Source organism: Stenella coeruleoalba (genome assembly GCF_951394435.1).
Source record: "Stenella coeruleoalba genome assembly, chromosome: 21".
NCBI lineage: Eukaryota > Metazoa > Chordata > Mammalia > Artiodactyla > Delphinidae > Stenella > Stenella coeruleoalba.
In genome coordinates, this window is record NC_137167.1 from 21024456 (window position 1) to 21039828 (window position 15373).

The window sequence follows — 15373 nt, forward strand, 5'->3', positions numbered from 1 at the left end:
AAGTCCTAAACTGTTTTTCAATGTGGCTGCACCATTCTACAGTCCCACTAGCAGTGATGGAAGATTCAACTTGCTCCACTTTCTGACCAAGATTTCTTTTTTTTTAAATTATAGCCATTCTAGCAAATGTGAAATGTTTTTGTTGTTGTACTTTTTTTTTTTTTTTTCCTGCGGTACGCGGGCCTCTCACTGTTGTGGCCTCTCCCGTTGCAGAGCACAGGCTCCGGACGCGCAGGCTCAGCGGCCATGGCTCACGGGCCCAGCCGCTCCACAGCATGTGGGATCTTCCCAGACCAGGGCACAAACCCACGTCCCCTGCATTGGCAGGCGGACTCTCAACCACTGCGCCACCAGGGAAGCCTCTGTTGTTGTTCTTTTTTGTGGTTTTGAATTGCATTTTCCTAATGACATAATGTTCATCATCTTTTCATGTGTTTATTGGCCATTTATTTATCTTCTTTGGAGAAACGTATATTCAAGTTCTTTGCTCATTTTTAATTGGATTATTTGTCTTTTGATTGTTGTGTCAGTGAGGTTAAGTTTAGTGCATCTGTCACTTTAAAAATTTTTATTATTGCTTTGTCTAGTCAAGCATTTATTTAAACATCCATTAATCATGTATTATGTTCTATACTTGTGCTGGAAATACAACATCCAATAAGACATATCATCTCTCCTGTGGATTATGCTGCCTGTTTTCCTGCTCCTCAGTCCTCTTCTACCCTGCATCCCAAATGATTTTTCTAAAAGGTTAATTTGATCATGTTACCTATGCTAATGCCTTTAATGCTTCCTTTGTTGACTACAAGAAAAAGTTCTAGTTCATTAAAATGATTTTTAAAGCCTTCAAAATTTGTCCCTTGCCAGCCTCTTCCAGGTTATCTCTCATGTCCACCCTATACCCCCATCTGGGACAACTTTAGGGGTGTTCTAGTTAAATACCACATCTAGATATACTGAGGTTAGAGGCTAGGGAAATAAGTTCAAAAACCTGAACCAGGTCTCAGGTGAAAATGAAAAGAATGACTGGGGCTTTTTCTTTTAACTCTGGGTTCCAAAACAGTAGATCTCTCTGAAGCCTCTGACATGAGAAAACAAGCTGTATTCTGTTATCCTTGTCTTTAATTGGATCTTTAGATGTTCCAGCCTCATCTCATTTTTACTGTTAAGTAGTAAAGGAAGAGCTAGAGCTTGGGTCCATGTTAAAGGGGAGCATAGCTCTTTAAGGATAGTGGTGGTAGCAGCAGTAATTAATGGGATTTTGTCCAGGGGAAAGTGGCAGGCTCAGGATGACACGATTAGTGGTCAAGAGAAAAGTTTCCTCCTGGGTGGAGATCTCTCTCCACCAACCTTGAGAGAGACTGAGTTTTAATTTTATTAAAGTCAGCTGCAGTTTCCTTAGATAGTCCACCAAGTATATGTCTGTACTAGTCTAGGAAAAGGGGATCACTACCTCATTGTATGATGTTGAAAATAGATCTAGTATATAAAATTGAAAATAAAATAAATAATTCCTTTTGAATTTAGACATAAACTAATCATATGGTAAAATCTATCTATATGTATATATGTATATATACACACAACACACAAATATAAAGCAGAGACTATAGAATTCAAATTATACATCTGAAGTGGAGTATATGTTATCTACTGATGCGTAATGAACTAACCCCAAAATTCAAGTGGCTTAAAACAGCCATTTTATTTTTTCAGTTTTATTGAGGTATAATTGACAAATGAAATTGTAAGATATTTCAGTTGTACATTGTGATGATTATATACATGTATATATAAATATATATATATATATATGCACACACACACACACACATGTATATGGTGAGAACATTTAAGTTCTACTCATAGCAAATTTCAGTTTTACAAATTATCAACTATAGTCACTATGTAAAAAAATCATTTCACTTTGCTCATCATTTTGTGGGTCAGAAATTTGGAAAAGGACCATCTAGGCCCTGTAATTAATTTGGTGTCACCTGGGGTGACTGGGGCTGGGTGACCCTTCCAGCATGACTCTTTCACTCACATGCCTGGCACCTCATGACTCCTTTGCCTTCCTCTCCATTTCTTGTCCTACTGGGCCTCTGCTAGTGGCTTGCAACAGCTCCTGTTGCAACAGCTGCTGGTTTTCCCAGGATGGTGGTCTTAGGGTAGTCATACTTAAGATGACAGTTGGTTTCTACAAGAGCAAGGCAGTAGCTGCCAGGCCTCTTAAAAGCTAGGCCTGGAATTGGCATAGCTATTACAGCATAATTTACACCATACCCTATTTTTAAAAAAATATTTATTTATTTGGTTGCGCCGGGTCTTAGTTGCGGCAGGCGGGCTCCTTATCGAACTGGGGCCCTCTGCATTGGGAGCACGGAGTCTTAACCATAGCCCCACCAGGGCAGTCCCTACACCATACCCTATTGATCAAAGCAGACCAGCAGAGACTCAAGGGGAAAGGACATAGACCCCAACTCTCAACTGGAAGAGTAGCAAAGAATTTGCAGCCATCCCTAATCTGCCATAACTATAAGATATTTTAGGCATATGTATCTGATAAGCACAAAGATTTCCACTGCTCCCCCCTGCCATCCTGCCAAGTATCAGTAAGTACCGTGCTAAGTTCTCAGCAGTTTGCAAATGTATTGGTTGCCTTAGGTAAAGATGGGGTGCTACTACACATATTGTGTATAACTTTAACAACTTTTAAACTATTTAATGGCCATGATAATCAAAATTCTCTATTACTTCTTTGATTTGTACATGTGTATTTTATGATCAACATTTTGAGTTGCAAGAAGCATGTAGTATGTTTTTTATGACACATACCCAAGATCTTAGGAGTATTAAAAAGTTTATTAATGCCTAGGATATCATTCTAGCCTACCTAATACCTTGATTTACTAAAGTCACAAAAGTTATGTTGGCTTTTTTTATGGATATAACTTTAGCTACATTGTAAAGCATAGCTTTGTACAGGTGTTTTCACATGTCTGATCCACTGACATTAAAGAAATTCAACCCTGGGGTCATAGAAGAAGCAAAAGACCCAATAAAGAGCACATGTTAACCGTTAATGTTCATTTACCAAATCCTGCTTAAACTCTTGTACTTTCAAAGCTAATTTCATCCAATTGCCTTTTAATTATAGTCTCTTGCTCCGAGTTGCAAATATAATGGCTTTTTAATATAACTTGCACTGTTCTGTGTCCAGTGTAAGATGTAATCATACAATTTATTCAGTCAGAGCCAGTACATTAGGTAATTAAAACATAAGCACACACAGATTTCTGCAAATGCCTATTTGGCAGGAAAGTAATATAAGAATCTGACAATTCTGCTTTTGCACAGAATTCTTTCTGGATAAAATAGGATGGAAATCTTATGTCCACCAATGCACACTGTAGCTAAGGCAAAATACAGAAATCAAGTATGACTGTTAGGGAGACCTGTGCACATATCACAGAGAATAAAATAAACTAATCTAAAGTAGGAATGTAAGTGGTTTAACACATTGCTCACTATCTAATCACAGCCTTGCTAGATATAATTCTCAAGGCAGGATAGTTCTTCGTTATCCAAGATGTTAGGAGTTGAACAAACCCTCAGTCTCCTGTCCCTTTTAGAGGAGGAAGACAAAAAAAAATAAAGATAATGGGATTTAAGATAATTTTCACTATTAACAAAAATGATCAAACAATATAACAGTTAAATCCTTTTTGAGTGGTGATTACTTTTGGGGAGTAAGAGCTGATGTATGCATAGGTAATTAAACACTTCTGTGGTTTCCACCTTTATTTTGGACTAATCAGATTTTATGTAAAGGCAAGTAATGTTTTATTAGCTGTTTCTGAATTACATATAATTTTGATAATTTTATAGCTTTTAAAAAGCATATTAAGCTATTTTTACACACTTATTCATTCCATAATTTATTAAGTGCCAACTAACTATGCCCTGTTACAGTGATGAGCTCTGCCTTAAGATTTTCAGTTTTTTGTAGAATGTTATTTCTCTAGTGTTACCTTTTAACTGTTAACCTTTGGCCATTAAAAAAGAAAGAAAGAAAGAAAGAAAAAAGATACAGGCCATGAATCCAAATACCAGCATGAAAACAAAAATGTTTATTCATCAGGATTTGGGGTTTGTAAAAATGCCAGTATCTGGAGACGTAAAAATCTAGATGGATTGATTTTCTTTTGTAGTTTTCTCTGGATTATGTATTCACATATCTTGTGTTCATTCTTCTTACTTAAAATACAAATGTGGAAAGTATATGTACATTTCTTTTCTGAAACATTAGCAAAGATTTCAGATGACATATCCTCATTAGCCAATCTCCTTTCCCATCTTTTCTTTTTTCGTTATATCCACATGCTTTCTTCCTGTTACATTCTTAACAATTTTAGGGTTCTTCTTTGGAAACAAAAAAAACCCCAAAAATACAGTTAGGAGACTGGCCAACTAACATCCTATTCCCAAGTCAGAATTTAACTAAGCTTTGGCATCCAGATACACAAGCACTTTCTCAGATTGATGTTCCTTGTACATTTTCGCGTTAGGGTTGTAAATACTGAGACTCTGGCCCCTTCAGTTCCAGAAAGGGTAGTCTCCAGAAGCAGACCAGCCTCCACACACAGGGGAAACCAATCTTGATCTTTCTTGATGCCCTAGTCCCAGGTCTCAAGTTTACAGCCTAAACCCCGCCAATGAATTTATCTAGTCTTGACTTCTCTCTATTTAATCCCACCTTTCACCTAGTGCCTTTCACCTAGTCCTCAAAGGTGTTATTCTAATAGCAACTCTAATTCAACTTTGGAATAGAAATTCCTAGAGGATCAAGTTAAATATACTGCTGTCAAAGCAAAAACCAGACAAACATATGATTCATCATCTTGATCAAACACCGAATTCTCATCCTAAATTCTATACTCAGGTGTCTGATTCAGAGGAAATTCCAAATTTATGAATGGATTATGTATCCTGTATTCCTTTTAACTTAGAGACTCTGGACCCACATTTCTATAGAAATGATGGTATGAATTCCACACCAAATATATTATAAATAAAAAATTAAATTTCCATAATAGTCCACAGTAATAATTAGCTCATTCCTAAGTAAAAAAGTCCTTGATTTTTTTTCCTTTTAAAAAAATCATATGTACTTTTACATTTTGGCATTTCTAAAAGCAAGATTAATCTTAAATTTGATTTGTTTATATTGTATGTTGACTTTTTGTTCTCCTGAAAAGCTGTTTATGGTACATATTGCCATTATCTCCAATGGTGTCTTAAATCTTAAACATCAAACTTCCTCCTACTCTATGGCTTCCCTCTGGCTGTGGACTTCTTTCCTTCCCTTTACAGCCAAGTTTCCTTTAAGGATATTTGCACATTTCCTATTGAATAGAGGTATTAAGATTTATGCAACTTGTTCCCTTTTAATGGACATTCAAGTTATGAATCAAATTACTATTGAAATATACTTTAGTGAAAATCCTTGAACAAATTATCTTTGTACATTAGTGAACATATTCTGTAGAATGGAATTCTAGAAATGAAATTATTGGGTCTAAAAAAGTGCACGTTATGGTTTGAACTATGTACACTCAAAAATCCATGTTGAAATCCTAACCCCCAGTACCTCAGAATGTAACCTTATTTGGCGATGGGCATCTTTATAGACCAAGTTAAAATGAGGGCATCAGGGTGGATTCTAATCCAGTATGTCTGGTGTCCTTTTAAGAGGAAATCTGAACAGAGACATGCACAGAAGGAAGACAATGTGAAGATACAGGAAAATGCCATGTAAACATGAAGACAGTCATCTACAAGCCAAGAAGAGACATTTGGAACAGAGCTTTTCTTCACAACCCTAGGAAGGAACCAATCCTGTCAATATCTTTTTTTGAACTTCTAGCCTCCAGAACTACGACACAATAAATATCTGTTGTTTAAGTCACCCAGTTGGCTGTTATGGCAGCCCTAGAAAACTGATCTAGCATTCCCCTCCCCAAATGGCGGGTGACAACATCCCTTAACCGACCTTGTAGGAGAGCAACTTCCCCCTGACACCTCACTGATACCGAACAATCAATTTTTGCCATGCTTTGCTAATTCTGAAGACAAATAAATGGCATCTCTTTTTAATGCACACTTCTTTGATTTCTGGGGTTTTATTTCCTTTTATTTAAAAATATCTAAAATGGATTCAAATGGATTCAAATGGATTGACACTATCAAATAACCATTTACATCTACTATTTGATTTCAGTATAGTTTGATACAGTGATAAAATACAAAAATAAAATGATTAAACAATATATTTAACTTAAAAATTTTAACTAATTCACTTAGTGACAATCTGCTGCAAAATTTTGATTCTCTAGAATTATCATATGTATTAAGTATAAAAGGAAAAAGCTAAACAGTTGGAAACTACAAACTTAAAAGCAAAGTTAATTTCGTACTTATAGTATGGGATATTAAGTCCCATATCCAAAAATCCAATTTGTCATATATTAAGGATTACGCTTTTGAAGTAAGTTCATTACTGACATTATTATTGGAACTGCACTATAATTTTACACAAAGTTCTAAAATAACATCACAGACTATAGGAGCATCTAAGTAACATTAAAAAAAAATATACCTTGTAGGGTGGCAATATTGATTTAAAAATTGTTTCCTGAAACAATAATCAATGAGGCATATTTGTTGCCATTCTTTTGTTAATACGCTTATCCTGTTTGAGGATTATTTTCCATCTTGTTTCATTGACTCATTTTGGCCTTTGCATGAGTTAAGAGGTGCGCTTTCATGTTATTTGACTGAATAAACTTCTTGAGACAGCCTTCAAAGGGACATACAAAAGGTTTCTCCCCAGTGTGGATGCGCACATGTGTACGCAAATTGAAGGACAGGGAAAAACGTTTTCCGCACCCTTCAAAAGTACACGGAAATGGCTTCTCTCCGGTATGAACCAGAAAATGTCTTTTTAGTTTTGCGCTCTCCTTGAAGGCTTTCCCACATTCTGCACATACGTGATCTCGGGGACTATGAACTCGGAGATGCTTTCTCAGGGATGCTCTATTCTTGAACTCTCTTATGCATCCACTCTCAGGACAAACAATTTTTTCTGGAGCATCATATTCTTTATTTGTACTTGGCTTCATTTTAGTACATTCTGTGAGCTGTTTAGGATCTGAAAAGTCAATGCTGGGTATTTCTCCAGGAGGAAGCTTCTTGCCTGTCATGTACTCAGAAGACTCAAGAAGTGAATTCTCTCCACCAAACTGTTGAGGAAGTTCTTGTTTTGCCCCCTTTTTCATGTATTCCAAGGAACGTTCAAGAAGTGAGCTTGCCGTAAGAACCTGTTGAGAAAGCTCTTGTTCTGATCCTTGTTTCAGACAGTCAAAGGACTTAAGAAGTGAGTCCTCTTCCATGATAGGTTCAGAAAACTCACCTCTTATTATGCATTCTATGTAACAGTCAGAGAAGGAATCCTCTTCAACAACCCGAAAGCTAGTCTCATAGCACACTTCCTCATCACATAAGGTCCACGTCGTGTCAGGAGGTTTCTGCGGGGCTGGCGGTGACTTGTCCCCACTGACAGCTCTTCTACCAAGGCCTTTCTGGCCAAGTGTCTTTTCCCTTTTCTTCAGTTTCTGGTCCATGTCGTTCTGCTAGCTCCCTCCGTGAAGGTTTGCACCAGAATAGATCAACCACTTCTGGGAAGGAGTGATCTACGTGAATTGTTTTCAGCAAGCACCTGTTTGAGATAGTAGTCATTAGGTAAAATATATTCCAATATTAGAGCCATTGTCAGAAAAGGACCTCAAAAAATATCCTAGAACTCACTTTCCAATAACAGAATCACTACATTTATATCTTTGACTAACTCTGCAAGAGAGTAAGAGAATTAGCTGTGACATATGTACGTACGTAAGACATGGGTCATAAACATTTCTTTCCTGGGTATCCCCCGTAAGTTATCTGCCCTCCCTTATTGATCACCTAACGTTCATTGGGCACTCACTATGTGCTAGCCCTTTTCTAGGCTACTCATGGGTTGAGACACACCAGTGAATAGATATATTATACCCAAAATGTAATGTATGCCCCATGGGGTATACAAAATAAATAAGTAATGTACATTGTATGTTATAAGGCAAAGAGCACTATAGAATAAGCCAAGGGACCAGTAGAAAGCAGGGGCTTGCAATTTTAAATAGGGAGCTCCAGGTAAATCTTTTTCTTTTTTCCCTAGGTGAATCTTGACTGAGGTAGTGGCAGCTGACTAAAAACTTAAAGGAGGTGAGGGAGCAAGATATGCCTATTCTTATGTAACACTCCTGTGAAATTCAAATTAAATATTGCATTTAAAGTGCTTAGCACAGTTCATGGCATAGACCAAATGCTGACCACTCATGTGAGCTACTGTTAGTTTACCTTTGTATTCATTCTATAAGTAGATGTTGGATCCTGCTAAGTGCCAGGTACTGTTCTAGACCAAGGGCAGCAAACTTTTTCTGTAAAGAGCCTGATTTAAACTTTGTGGGCCCTAGGGCCTATGTCATAGCTATTCAATCTCACCGTAGCACAGAAGCAGCTACAGACAGTACACAGAGGATGGGCAGTGCACAGCAGAGACTGATTTGGTGGATGGCTGTAGTTTGCCCACCCTTGTTCTATAAGATGGGGATCCAGAGAATAAGCCATGTGAAATCTATGTATTGCCATCTCTTATAAGTGCAAGTCAAAATAAAGGCACAGGGGAATGAGTGGTTTTTGATCCTTTTCTTAAAAATCTAAAAGTAGTACTATGAAAGTTACAGCATGAATATATTATATTCTTTCTAAGAGTCCTTTGCTTAATGTTACCATTGTGTCTTATAAAAGATCTCTTAATTTTAGCATCCTGATGTCCTGCTGTAGGAACAAAAATTAAATGCTTTTAAAAAGGAGCAAATGTGAAAGTACTGGAATGAAAATCAATAGCTTGAAAATGTTTTTAAATAGCCACATTAAAAAATGCCACCTCAAAAAGTTTGTGCCATTCACTTTTGGTAAAATAATACATAGAATGAAAACAAAACATGCTTTTATACCTTCTTAAACACTATATATACACATATACATATTTATATATGTAAATATATACTATATAAATTACAAATAAAATTAATTATATATTTACTTATATAAAATATATATGAATGTTATCTGACATTTAAAAACTGCTGAGAGATTTTAAAGTGTCTTCTTAAGCATTCATATATACATATTTACAAATAAATATATAATTAATATTTTCATTATATATATTTAAGTATAAATCAAATATTTATATATAAATTGCTCAGGGAAGAGGTTTAAATTTTTTAAATATATGCATATATTATATAAATATATATTTCTATGTAATATACATACTCATGTTTAAGAAGACATTTAAACCTCTTCCCTTACCAATTGAAATGCATGTTTTGTTTTCATTGTATTTTTTTCTTTTGCCAAGAATAGCATGATTCTTTTGAGGAGGTTATTTTTAAATGTGGCTATCTAAAAATATTTTCAGGGACTTCCCTGGCAGTCCAGTGGTTAAGACTTCACCTTCCAATGCAGGGGGTGCAGGTTCAATCCCTGGTCGGGGAGCTGAGATCCCAGATGCCTTGTGTCCAAAAAACCAAAACATAAAATGGAAGCAATATTGTAGCAAATTCAGTAAAGACTTTAAAGATGATCCACATCAAAAAAAATCTTAAAAAAAATATGTTCAAGCTGTTTATGTTATATTCCTAATATATAATGTTAGTGGTATATGTGTTATTATTTATTCTGTCCTTTATAAAGGTGAAATAAACCAGGGAGACTGTATCCAGCAATATTTGCCTAACAAAATCGTGCTCTCATAGCTAAAACTAATTTTCATTTCACTTTGTATTAGTGCATATAGCAAGCACCTTTGGAGCAAAATCTCTAGATCTAAAGTTTAAGTAGGAAAGAACACAACAGTTCCCTCCCTCAATTAGTCCATTTAAAATAGCTACAACTGGTTTGATTCCAGCTTTTCTCTCCAAACTTATCTCTTGCCATCTCCAGTTCTCCTATTTCATCTCCAGCCATAATAAAGTCTCTTTCCAATAAAGTGCCATGCTCTTTCCTCTCTACCCTCATACTATACACCTGTAACTTACATAATATTGCTGTACATCAACTACATTTCAATTAAAAAAAAAACTAGGATAAATACCAAACTATACAATTAAAAAAAAAAAACCAAAAAAACTACCCACTCTCAATCCCCCTTACCTATGAGCATGTGCACAGATGGGGCATGCACAGGTTTACTTCCCACCTGCATTTCAGATCTCTGCCTAAATGCCACTTGCTCAGGCAAGCTTCCCTTGACTCTTAGTCTCAATTAGGTCTCCAAGCTAAACGCTCTCCTAGCTCCCTGTTTTACACTGACAACAGCCCTTTGGTTCTGATTATTTAAGCCCTGTCTTACCTACTAGACTGTAAGCTTTAAGAGAGCAAGGGCCTCTCCTGTCTTATTCACATGCCCCAGCACTTACATTTGTCTAATGAAATGAATTGATGAATATGCATTTAGTCATCAGACTGGTGATATCTGATTTAGCAATCTTATAAAATTAATTTACTAGAAATTTATTTGGGATGTTAGACATGCTTAAGGTAGAAGTTTCATAAAGTTGTCTATCAATGATGCCAAGATGTTATCTAGAACAACATCTCCTATGAGATCAGGGTTGAGAGAAAGGTATTTCTTTATGAATTTACCAGGGTCCAAGTACAGCCCTTACCTTTCTAAACTAGATTCTTATTTGTCAGATGTCTGAGCATTATGCCATGTCTCACACAATATGCAAGCCTGTGAGAACAATGTATAAATTGAAATGGTAACTTAATTTATTATGAGAATACTCCTGTTGATAAACTATATTCTCCTTTGGTAGAAATAACCACATGGAAAACGTAATGGTTAAACATAGTATAGGATGTTACATGAATTACTTAATGGCATGAGACTATATACTATATTCTATATTTCTCAAATTGTGATAGAAGTAGTTCCAAGGGTGCATCATTTACTTATTCAATCATTCAGTCATACAAATATTTAGTACCAAACTTTGTTCTAGGTGCTAACCCTTTTTAAAAATTCTTTTTAAATTAAAAAAAAAAATTTTTGTTTTAAATTTTTGGCCGTGCCGCCCGGCTTGCGGGATCTTGGTTCCCCCACCAGGGATGGAACCCGGGTCCACGGCAATGAAAGTCAGGAGTCCTAACCACTGGACCACGAGGGAATTCCCACGGTGCTGACCACTTAGAGCAACGAAGAAGATAAAGTCCCTGGTTTTCATAGCATTTTTATCTGTGTGAGACAGAAATGTAAATAAAGTTTTTATAAAATGGTAAATAAAATAATTTCAGGTTGAGAAAAATGCTATGAAATGAAACCAATAAGAGGAAAAGTAGGGGGAGGCTATCTTTAAAAAGAATGTCTGTAAAGGCCTCCAAGGAAGCATTAGACCCAGCCTGAAAAAGAAGAAAAGTATTAGCCAGGTGAAAGAGGTGGAAGAAGAGTGTTCTTTCCAGGCTGCAGCAGAAAGCGCAAAGGGATTAGCTTGCTGGACTGCAATGAAAGCCATGCTTATTACACAAAATGGCGGGCAAAGACCGTAGAGGTCTGAGATAAGGTTGAGGACGGTGCAGGAGGGAGCCATTTGCATGTCATTCCCAAACCGATGGGGAACCATTAAGGGGTTTCTTTCAAACAAGGAAATTAGCACGCTGTGATTTAGGTTAAAAGACTACTCAAGCTGATTTGTGAAGAATGGATTAAGGGAGGCAAGAGTGAAAGCAGAAAAAAATCCCTCAGGCTATTTTGTAATCTAGGAAAAGAATGTTGGTGGTTTGGAGCATGTGGTAGCAGCGGAGCTGAAATGGAGAGAGAAGGAAAATGGAGATAGAGCCTTCCAAACTTGCTGTCGGGTTGGATAAAGGGGGTAAGAGAAACAGGAAGCAAGAATGAGTTAGCGGTCCAATTTTTTGCTCAAGCAATTGGGTGGATGGTAGTGCCATTTGCAGAGATAATTGAAGAGGAAAGAAAGGAAAATAAGTTTACTCTTTATAATAAATAATTTAAACATTTTAACATAAAATAGACCTAGCCATTTCTTGCAATGAGATACAATATTTATGCAAAATTTTTACAACACAATTTTATACAATTTTTTAGAACAAAATTTAAAAATGCAACTTCAAAGAAAATTCAACCAGTCATCTGCTTTCTTGAAAGTGTATTTACTCTTCTCCTTTACGTTTTGAAAGTTTGAGGTCAGTGGCCCAAATAGCTGTAGGTAAACGCCGTTTAAACACTAGAAGCCTACTGGCCAAGGTCCACTCCCCACCTGGTTCCAGGATGATAAAACGCTTCCCATTTGTGCTTTTCAAAATCTTTTTGATTGGGATCCACGGTTAAAAATCCATCCTAAGTAGTGAACTCGGTACACACACCGTCTCCAATAGCTGAAAAAAGCAGTTCCATGGAACAAGACTTACCCATGCTACCGCGAAGCGCTCCGCTCTTCCAGTTCCTTTCAAAGGTAAGACGTAGAAGAAACTGCTACTTCTGCTCCCGACAGCTGTTGGAATCAACCTTTCTTTGCGCTCCGCCGGTTGGACCCACCCTCCTTTTGATGGACACATTGTCATCAGGCTACACCTACTTTTCAACTCTGCCTTGATTAGTTGAATTTCCAAGGAAAGGCTCTACCAACCTTGTGAAGGTCGAGGGATCAAGCAGCGGTGGGCGTGGAGGTGGGTGTGGCTCAGCTCCGCGCCGGGTGGGGTTGGTCGCCGGACCTGCCAGCGCAAGGTCACGTTCAACCAAGAGCAGGCGGGCAGGGGCAAGTCCCCCCACACCCCCTACCCACCCCCTCCTCACCCCGCGCCGCAGTCATTGGGCCCCCCGCCACGTGAGAAAGCCTCTTTGAACCCCCATCGCCCAGTTTTAGCAAGAAGTAGGCACTCAGTAAATCTCTACTGAACAAATGAACGTAAGTATAATCAAATTTAAGCAGTTATATATCAATGGAAGAAAATCGATTTTGGTGGAGGCAGTTTTTACCCCCTGGAATGCACACCACGCCTTTCCCTGTGCCTTCTCTTCTCTTCCCCCAAACTTCCTCCCCATCTCACCCTACCCCCAGTCGCAGAGAAACTCCTATTACTGCTTTTTCTTTTTCAGCCATTATGTGACTGTTCGTGTCTCTAAAGGTAACAACTCACTTTGAAAGCACCAGTCAACGCTCACCATTGGCCATGGTCTAGTGAAGTTTAATAGTTTGTATAAGTACACAGACCATTAAAACAAAAACCAAATCAGCGTTTAAAAGCCTCTTAAATTTTCACTTGATGCTTGCCTGCAATTCACATATATATCTGGGAGCAGTTCTCAACTCTTTATTTTTTGGGGGGGTGTTTATTTTAGAATAAATGTCAGTGAAAAAAATAAAAGATCGTTTCCAATAGGGGAAATATTAAATTTTAAAAAAATGTATTATTCCCTGATCTCCCCCAGTAGGCATACCAGGTCCCCGTCCATTTGATATAGATGTTATATAAAACTTCCTTAGCTCCTTACCTTAAAATATTTTTATTTGCAGGTGAATTTCTGAAGGCAGGAGTTGTGAGAAACTACTTCTCTCTTGTTCTCTGTGATGCACTGCTATGGTCTCTAGAAACTGCACAGGCAAGTTATCAGAGCAGGTTTGAACCAGATGTGTGTGTGTGTGTGTGTGTGTGTGTGTGTATGTGTGTGTGTGATAAAAATGTTAATGTTTTGGGTTTCAAAAAGAAATACAACTTAAAGGAGCCAAAGAATCCTGAGAAGAGCATTCTTTCCAAATCTTTAAATGGCAGTGTCATTGGTCATTGGAAGTCCCTTTCCTCACTGGAGGCTCTCTCTATAAATCTATATAAAATGTCATCGTTATCACTTATATATGTAAATGATACATATAATGATATATACACAAAATATAAATAAACATCACTTATGTATATATGACATATTTATATATAGGATGACATATATATATATATATAGAGAGAGAGAGAGGGAGAGAGAGAGGGAGAAATACACACATATAACTAAAGCCGAAGATCCTTTTTTTCATCTAACTCTTGCATCTTATTCACTAGACCACACAGTTTTGTTATCACCCCCGTAACTTTTGAGACAGTGCATACAATCAACAAGATTAATTCCCTTCCCCAATCTGGTCACTTGGTTTGTGTTAATGTAGCTCTGCTTGTAAACTGGAGACTACATGTTTAGAAAATCTAAATTTACATTTCACACTACACCTCTTACATAAATGTTTCTTCCTCCCATTTTGCTTTAGCTTTCCTTTCCATGGCCCTAGAGAAGTAAATCAAAAAGAAGGAATGCATCTGTTGTCATATGAACCCAGCTCAAGGGAAATTGAATTCCTCCAGAATGAGCTAGGGAACCAATTAAATCCTGAAACAAAAATGGGCTGCCTTTCGAAATTGATACAAAGAGGGTGGTTGGTAGAAACAAGCAGCTTTTTGGATTGCTAAAGTTTTAGTCATAGTAATTCTTCTAAGAATAACATTTTAGCTGGTTTTTAAAAAAATTTTAGTTTGACAATTTATTTCTGTGTTACCAACCAATATTTCCCTTAAAACGTCTTAGAATTCAAAAACTACAAATGTGCTCTAATTCACTCTACACATATTTAAGTTTCTCCCGCAGTCAAGCCATTGTTCTGGATCCTTGGGATATGTATCCCAGGCCTCCTGGAATTTTCAGGCTGAAGTTGCAGGACCAGAACTAGGATGAGGCATGTAACTTACTGGTTTTCTGCAAAAATATTTGAGGGGTGTCCTAAAATTCAGTTAAGATTAATAATATTTTAATGCAATATTTAAGCAATAAAATTAGTGCAAAAATTCATGATGAACAAGATGTTAAAAATTTAAAGACAACGAAGTAATCACGCTTTGTAAATATCGAAATGCAGCTATTATTAGGACAATGAAGGGTAGGTACTGGGTGTTAAGAGAGCCCAGAATAGGAGACTGTGACGGAATCAGGAAGTTCAGGAAGATTTCCCTAGAGCTGCTGTGATCTGAAGGTGGTCAGCTGAGAGGGGACATCTTCCTGATAGTGGATGGAATACCTATGAAGGCAAGGGGAACAAGAGGGGATGTGCAGTGCCAGACCCCCAGCCCTTGTAGGTCATGGTAAGAAGTTAGATCTTCATGCCAAGAGCAATGGGAATGGAATATTTTAAGAACACATGTG

At 37.2% G+C, this 15373-nt stretch overlaps 1 protein-coding gene across 1 annotated transcript; it reads right to left on the reverse strand.

Moving 5' to 3' along the window:
* Positions 1–6504: 6504 nt before the first annotated feature.
* ZFP42 (ZFP42 zinc finger protein) lies at positions 6505–12828 on the reverse strand. The gene is made up of 2 exons (XM_079908990.1): positions 12601–12828; positions 6505–7780 (listed from the first exon to the last, which is right to left on the reverse strand). The coding sequence occupies exon 2, from the start codon at positions 7683–7685 to the stop codon at positions 6783–6785; it is 903 nt and encodes a 300-aa protein (XP_079765116.1). The 5' UTR covers positions 7686–7780; positions 12601–12828; the 3' UTR covers positions 6505–6782.
* Positions 12829–15373: the final 2545 nt, after the last annotated feature.

What these genes read in the sequence shown, in the direction of transcription:
- ZFP42 (XM_079908990.1), bottom strand. Translation starts at nt 7,685, where the DNA reads ATGGACCAGAAACTGAAGAAAAGGGAAAAGACACTTGGCCAGAAAGGC.